The following is a 7,464-nucleotide window of genomic DNA, read 5'->3' as shown; positions in this document are numbered from 1 at the left end:
ATTGCCCATATGCCAAATGTTCTCTGTAAAACTCATTTTCAGGGGGACTGTAGGGACTCTTCACGTTGTTTACTGTGGTTGTCACGTGAGGCTGGCAGCCAATGACAGCCTTGTTCTGGCACCGCACAGCGTGTCATCTTTTTACACACCATCGACCCAATCGAGGAGTCAAGCTCACCATAATAAGATGAGAAACTAAGTCACATTTTCTTCAAAATAAAAGCTTTATGTGTTATTTTCGACTGAAGAAAATCACAGCGGTTCTATGTCAACCACCGTAAAAACATAAATATATGTCGATGGGCAATATTTAACCAACCTATCTAATAAATAGCTCTAATAATAAAATATAATAATAACTACCTTGGTTGTGACCCTAAAAGCACGACTATTATAAATAGGCCAATGACCTAAATGTTGGGATTAGGCTACCTGACCTCAACTTTTGAGATAAGCTGACATAGAACTGCTATTCGTGTGGATCAATTTGTCCAGAGACAAAGAAAAACTCTTAATCAACCAACAACAACAACAACAAAAAAGACAGAAAAAAAAGAATAAAACAGTTATATGGTATGTAATCGTGGATTTTTTTCTTCACAATAATATGATAATAATTCACATGGTACCAGTGTATGATAGGCTACACTAAAACACATGCATTTTAATGGGTAAACGTCAACACTGAAGGCTAAATGTTAAAGATGATACAGCAGACAAGACAAACTGGCTGATGGTAATGCATTAAACAATATTCTGACTGCAATTATTCTAATCAATTTAAAGATGAAATAAACATTTCAAAACTACAATTGTGAGACTAATAACCAAATTTCAACCTACGAATGCGTCTTATTATTATTTAATAATTATTATAAATTATTATTTATTATTATTATTATTATTATTATTATTATTATTATTATTATTATTATTCAATAGGCTACATGACTGCTTTCAATCGGAGGTTCAAGCTATTTGGCTTTAATTTTGAAACACTTCACCGGAAGCCGTGCTGTAATTCCTATTTACTTTGACAGCTGTGGACCTCAACATGCTATGAATTTGTTGCCGTCCCGGCGGCCAGTACGCTGGTGGCCGTCACACACACACACACACACACACACACACACACACACACACGGCAGGTGTTTCTGTCGGTTTCACGTTATCCGCCCTCGCGATGCCTTTGATCTTGTGCTCGGTGCCGCCGTGTCGAGCGCGTGCATCCGATCACTACGGCGGATCGATCATGTAGAGATCAATCTCAATGTGTGGAGAGGGAAGTTTTACCTCCGGCGACCTGAGTGAAGGAGAGAGGCGGATAAATTGTTCGGCGGATTACACGTCGTAGTCGCGTCCGGTAAGTGGCTTTGCAATTTTGGGCTGCTCATGAAGATGAAGGGAGAACACTGAAATAAATATAAAGTCACTGCAATTACAGAATACTCAGCTGTGTGTGCGGGCTGCAATTCTATCTGTGTTTTGATTTGTATCTGGATTTTAAAGTCGTTGATATAGGAAACTTTGCAAGGTCATAGAGAGAGTCGGCTATGTGTTGAGTATGCTGTTCTCCAAAAAGACAAAACACATCGATGACCTATGAATAGCCGACGTTTACTTTGCATATATAATTAATTATGAACAATTATGTAGGATTGACCTCGCATAGTGAGGACAATGGGCGTTGTGTAGTATGGGGTGTCTAAGTTTAATAGACCTCACCACATGTATGGCTAAATGTTGACTCTAGCTGCTGGCACACTTGTAGGCTTAACCTGTTCTCTGTGGTTCCTTGGTTCCATGCAGCGGTTAGTGGCAGCTGGTACAAGACTCATAAAAAACACCACTAATCTCATCAAAGCTGGAGTCTAACCTTAGGGCATTTAATGGTAAGATGTTTGCAGAATTTTACATCTTTAAAGGGCAACATGTAGGCTGTGTTGTCATAGTTTTAGAGACAACATTTACCAGGGAACCCTAGTTTGAAAACCTGAGTCTGCAAGTGATGGATGCTGTTATTTGTCCTATACCTCGGTCAAATCAGTGTGCAGACCTCGCCTCTGCTGGCTTATTAAATTTAACTTCCCATTGTCAGTCAGAGGCAGGTGCTCTGAGCCTCCCCAGCTGCCACTTACATAATGTCAGCCCAGGACCGCCACAGTTTAGTGAGCGAGGAGAGACTCAGGCCAAAGTGAGCACAGACAATACTGAAGGAGGCCGGCTTACCGACACGTTACATAAGGGATGTTTTCTTTCCACTTGGCTGGGATGATGCAGTTGATGGTGGTCCAGAAATAGGTCTGAGCGAAGGAGGAAGGGATGCTGCACAGCACACGCTACATGTACCAGCAGAGGAGGAAGAGTACACAGACGAGCCGGGTGATGCACGGTGAGGGGGATAACTGTTCCCCGTTCTAGTCTTTGTTTACAGTGTAGGACGCAGTGAGCGCTTGACAATATTTACACGAGGACATGTAAGTGTGCTGTTCTTTTTAAAGAGGTGGAGGGGAAATGTCTGATAGCCCTCCATCTGGTTCACTCATCGGCAAAGTGCACATGGGGCGTTACAGGGTTCATTAGGTTGCATCGCTCCGTTTCAGATCGAAATTGTGAAGTTCATATTTCATGACAGCCAGATGTACTTCAAACAGGTAAATACAGATGTTTACTGGCTCTTCAAGCGCAGGTGGGGAAGAGGAAGCACACTCTAAGTGAAGGTGTGATCTCTAGTAAAGGTATAATCAGAGTTACACTCTGGGGATGGAGGATGAAGTGGATTGAATTATATAAAAGGTTGAATTTACTCTAGTGCACTTGTCAAAGTTGTTTCATGTTTAAAGTGCGAACTGATTTTTGCAAAATATGACAGCTGCATGATGGCAGTGATTTATGATGCCTGCTGGTGGGAGTGGCACTGACGACGGTCCTCCATCACGCGTGATTTTTAAGAGCAGAGAATCTCGGCATCGTGGTGCAGAAAATGATCGTTAATTTGCTAAAGACTGGATAAAATAGAAGTGTGTTAAAGTCCTGCTCACATCAATGTCAGTGATTGAACTGCAAACTTAATGTTTTATTGCTTGTGATATCACAGTTTGACGTGCAGACGTGCTGTTTTTGATGAGACTCACTCCTCACCTCTTAAAACTCTCCCAGTGGTCAGCATGTGATGAGAATCCTGTGGTTTGGGTTTACTTTGCATAAAGTTAACTAAACCACATGATTACATGCCATTAAAGGCAACCACACAAGAACTCTGCATATCAAGATAATCTTCTTCTAGGACACGTTTTGGATAAGAGCTTTGCACATGTTGTGCTTCTGGGAGCCACAGCAGCAGCAGCAGCACTGCAGGAGCTGTGGGCCGCATCCTAATAAACAGAGATGACTGCAGTGGGAGCTGTGACAGACATAACAAGGATATCACCATTACATAATCCCCAAGTTTGCAATCTGTTCTTCAGTGGTATAACACATTAAAAATGAAAACCCTCATTTATGTGATAATCTCCTTTCATGAGACTTTTAGTGAGCAGTGTCACCTACTTTGAATCGGCGTGGAGAAAAGCAAAAGCTCCAGATTTAAACTCCAGAAACGATTTCATAAATAACCAGAAGATATCTGAATGTTGCCCTGATGGATGCTTTCTCATGAATCATCATTTTAATAAACCTTCAAGGACTACTAAAGTAGCCGGAGTTATATATCAAAGCAACATAAACACATTTCTTGTTTGATGATTAAAGAAACCACCACAACTGAAGCTGTAATACGGTGACGTGATATTCAGTTCTGCCATGCCGTCAGGTGACACAGTGTAATGGGATCAGGCTAGAAAATCTATCCCCATGTGTACAAATTGGCCCTAATTAGCCTTAGGTCGTCCTCAGTCAATAAGGGTCATCTTAGGTGAAAGAGATATCTAGAGAGGGCCGTAATCTTCCATTACAGACCAAAATGATGTACGTGTTTATCTCCCACTGTGTAACTGAAAAACAAAACAGTTTGCTGAATACTCTTCAAAACATAGACTGGCACCTCGCCAGTTAATTTACGTTCCCTGCTCTGGTCGTCTCACGGTGACAGACGACCGATGACAAATCAAACCTGATGGCTCGTATTCACGGTGCCTAACATCGTCTGTGTCCTCCTGGAGGGCTGCGGGGTGGATATAAAAGGCTGGCTGATTACAAAGCAGAGGGTTCGCCTTCAAATGAACACCGCCGACTGACAGATGTTTGAGTGTGTCTGCTGATTAAGGCTTCCAGCTGACCCTGCTGGACTCTTAACAAACATGTAGAGAGGGACATCACTGTGTGCCGTCCTCTTCAGGGGAAGCCTCTTCACTTTTTTTTTTTTTTTTTTATTTCCTAATGAAATTAACTGACTATTTCATGGATTTATCATTTGGTATTAAGCAGTGAGATTTGTGTGTCCCCGCAGACATGAAACTGTGAGGTCGTGCATGCGGCAGTCTGGTGAGACATGATGGAGGAGGCTGCCAGCCAGCTGGAGAGAGACCATGTGCACAGCGTCTATGACAAGATTGCACCATATTTCAACGACAGCCGCTACAAAGCCTGGCCCAAGGTGCGACAGTTCCTGCTGGACCTGCAGCCGGGGAGCATCGTCGCTGACATTGGTGGGTTTCACCTACAGGGGTGATGTAATCATGGTAATCCCATGACACTTCATCATCAATACATCATTAGTGCTCCTTTCTATTTACAGATAATTGATGAATTTGTTTCCCTTTAAGGAGTTTGATATCTTATCCCAGCTCTGAACATCCATTATCACTAACCTTAGCTGACTGTCTTGACCTTGGCAGGTTGTGGGAATGGCAAGTATCTCCACATCAACCAGGAGGTGTTCAAGCTGGGGTGCGATGTTTGTCGCCCCCTGGTGGACTATGCCTGGAGCCAAGGACACGAGGTCCAGATGTGTGACAGCTTGCATTTGCCTTACAGAGACGGCTGCTTTGACGCTGTGCTCTCGATTGCAGGTAATGTTTGAACACACACATGTAAAGGGAAATGTCCCTGAAGGTGAGCGTTTGCAGCTGTTTGCCACAAAACAAAGAACTCGTAATAATAATGATAAACATCAGTTTACGATGCGTCAGCGTTGCCTGGCCAACAGTGTGAAAAAAAATAATAATGTTTTGCCTCGAACAGCGGGGAGTAATTAGGACAAAAGCAGACGCCCACGCTATTAATTTATGCTGTGTGCCTGCCAGTGTACATGATGTGCCTTGTTCTCTGTCGGCGCTAAGTGTGACACATCATAATTTAATAAGTGCCTTCTTAATCCTGACAAATGGAATTTTATTTACAGTCATCCACCATTTGTCCACCAAAGAACGTCGTATTAGAGCAATAAAGGAGATGGCTCGCACCCTGCGAGTGGGTGGACGCATCATGATCTACGTGTGGGCCATGGAGCAGAAACGCCGTAAATTTGAGAAACAGGACATCTTCGTTCCCTGGAACCCGAACCCTCAGTCACCCCCAGTCAAACCCAGGCGGAGGGCCACGGCTCAGAGTGTGAGTGAAGCCATAGACAACAGCGACAAGCACAGGAAGGTTAGAAGCACATCATCGGTGGCAGACGAAGAAGACCTGAGCTGCACCGCGCCTCAGCAGAGCACCCAGAGACTGTGGTTCTTCTCCAGGTCTCTGGATTCTGTCTTTGACTTTGGAAGCTTAGCCATCTCTCGCTCGTCCTCCAGAGACATGAGCACTTTATCGTCACCCGTGGGGGAGAACGAGGGGAACAAGGCCCGCCAGCGGGGGAGAGGGCGAGGCCTCATCAAACAGGTTTCAAACTTCTTCTCCCCGCCTTCTGTGATCGGATCAGAGGAGGACGTTTTTGACTCGGTCACAGATTTGCACAAGGGACACAATGATCCTGAACGCAACACTAACAACAACTGCGCGGGAAACCAGAGTGTGTCTGTATCCTTAGCCAAGGAGTGTGGCTCTCTGGCCCTGCCAGATCTGGTGTCTTTCCAGAAGGAGCACCTGAAGCAGTGTGAAGAGGAAAGTGAAGGAGTGCCGCAAGGAAATGAGCAGTCGGAAAGTACACGGAGCCTCGAGGGGAGCGTGGAGCAGGTGCAGGGCTCCTGCCTGAGGTACTATCATGTCTTCAGGGAGGGAGAACTGGCAGAGCTGATAGAGAACCATGTGGGAGAGCTTCATGTCAAACACACTTACTTTGACCACGCCAACTGGTGTGTGGTGGCAGAGAAAGTGCAGTTATGGAAGATATGATTTCAACTTGTTTGGTTTCATTTTGCTTTGACTCTGCCGACACATTTTACGACTTTTACACTCCGAAAGTAACAAGTATAGAAATATACACACATAGCAAGTGTTAAAACAACCCCTCAACCAAACCACTCCACTGCTGCAACTCTCTACTTCACTCTTTGGAAATTCAAAGTTTTATTCTCCTTTTAGGTGCTGCAGCCACTTGTGTGAAAGACGTATCCGTTTTGGCAGAAATGATAATGTTTCACATGGTGTCACTAAAAGTTTTGCAGCAGCAGTGGAGGAAGCACAGTGGAGGATGGGTGTGCTCAACAATGGCTACCGCTGTATAATACACCACATTTTAAAGTATTTATTTCATTTCAACACAAGCAGTATACAGTGTGTGTTCTGTTTTAATGTCAATAACTTGTTTTGTTTTTTTAAACCAGCGCAAGCACCCATGCTGCTAATAACTTTATCTCTTTTAAAAGAGCAAGGGAATGTTAAGAAATGCACTGTTTGTCTCTTGAATATTGGTTTAAGAGTGATTTATGACACTACAGTATACTCTTCCATCTGCTCTTGTTTTATTACAGCGGAAAAGTTTTTACTTTGTTCTTCACAAACGCACGTTCCTTCATTCAAACTACGAGGAGCTTAACTTTGATGAGCTTGTTTTATTGGTGGACTTTGTGTAAACTTCTCTTGTGTAACACTATCATCAGAAAAGCTTGGGCAGAATATCTCCCAAAACATTTGTTGAGGAACATGCTGCAAGTGTGTCTGTGTGTTTTTTTTTTGTTCTTTGTAAAAGCTGTGTACTGTCTTGTGTTCAAGCAACAAGCTGAACGTCACTGCTGGTATGTTTCAGCCAATCAACTGCCTCATGTACTGTGAATAAACGTTGCACTGTATCATACAGTATGTCGCTGCTTGATGTCTATAAATGACATCAGATGTGTGAAACTGATATTCTGTACCCGTCATGCCAAGGACGCTGCATATACTTATCTGTACAGTAAATGTTTCTTCTGTGACACCGGTACCTTCATGTTTTATGTGACCTTAGGTCAATTTTACTTTACTTTATTTTTCTTAATAAATATTTTTTTATAGTAGTTGTTTTGTTGTTTTTATTGTCAAGAATGATGCATATCAAATGGATTTGTAACAATGTAAGAGCCAGTCCAGTATTTAATAATGTTA

General features: G+C 43.0%; 1 protein-coding gene across 2 annotated transcripts; it reads left to right on the top strand.

The window, feature by feature from the left end:
* The first annotated feature begins 1,084 nt into the window (after positions 1 to 1,084).
* Positions 1,085 to 6,431, top strand: trmt9b (tRNA methyltransferase 9B). 2 transcript variants are annotated; one of them, XM_061047012.1, is made up of 4 exons: positions 1,085 to 1,363; positions 4,448 to 4,646; positions 4,836 to 5,009; positions 5,342 to 6,431. In XM_061047012.1, the coding sequence occupies exons 2-4, from the start codon at positions 4,490 to 4,492 to the stop codon at positions 6,274 to 6,276; spliced, it is 1,266 nt and encodes a 421-aa protein (XP_060902995.1). In that variant the 5' UTR covers positions 1,085 to 1,363; positions 4,448 to 4,489; the 3' UTR covers positions 6,277 to 6,431. The 2 variants fall into 2 exon arrangements, with proteins under 2 accessions (XP_060902995.1, XP_060902996.1); XM_061047013.1 differs by lacking the exon at positions 1,085 to 1,363 and adding an exon at positions 2,042 to 2,392.
* Positions 6,432 to 7,464: the final 1,033 nt, after the last annotated feature.

This window comes from Labrus mixtus, chromosome 9 (assembly GCF_963584025.1).
Source record: "Labrus mixtus chromosome 9, fLabMix1.1, whole genome shotgun sequence".
NCBI lineage: Eukaryota > Metazoa > Chordata > Actinopteri > Labriformes > Labridae > Labrus > Labrus mixtus.
Note: the sequence above shows the minus strand (reverse complement) of the source record. Positions and strands in the feature narration are given on the sequence as shown.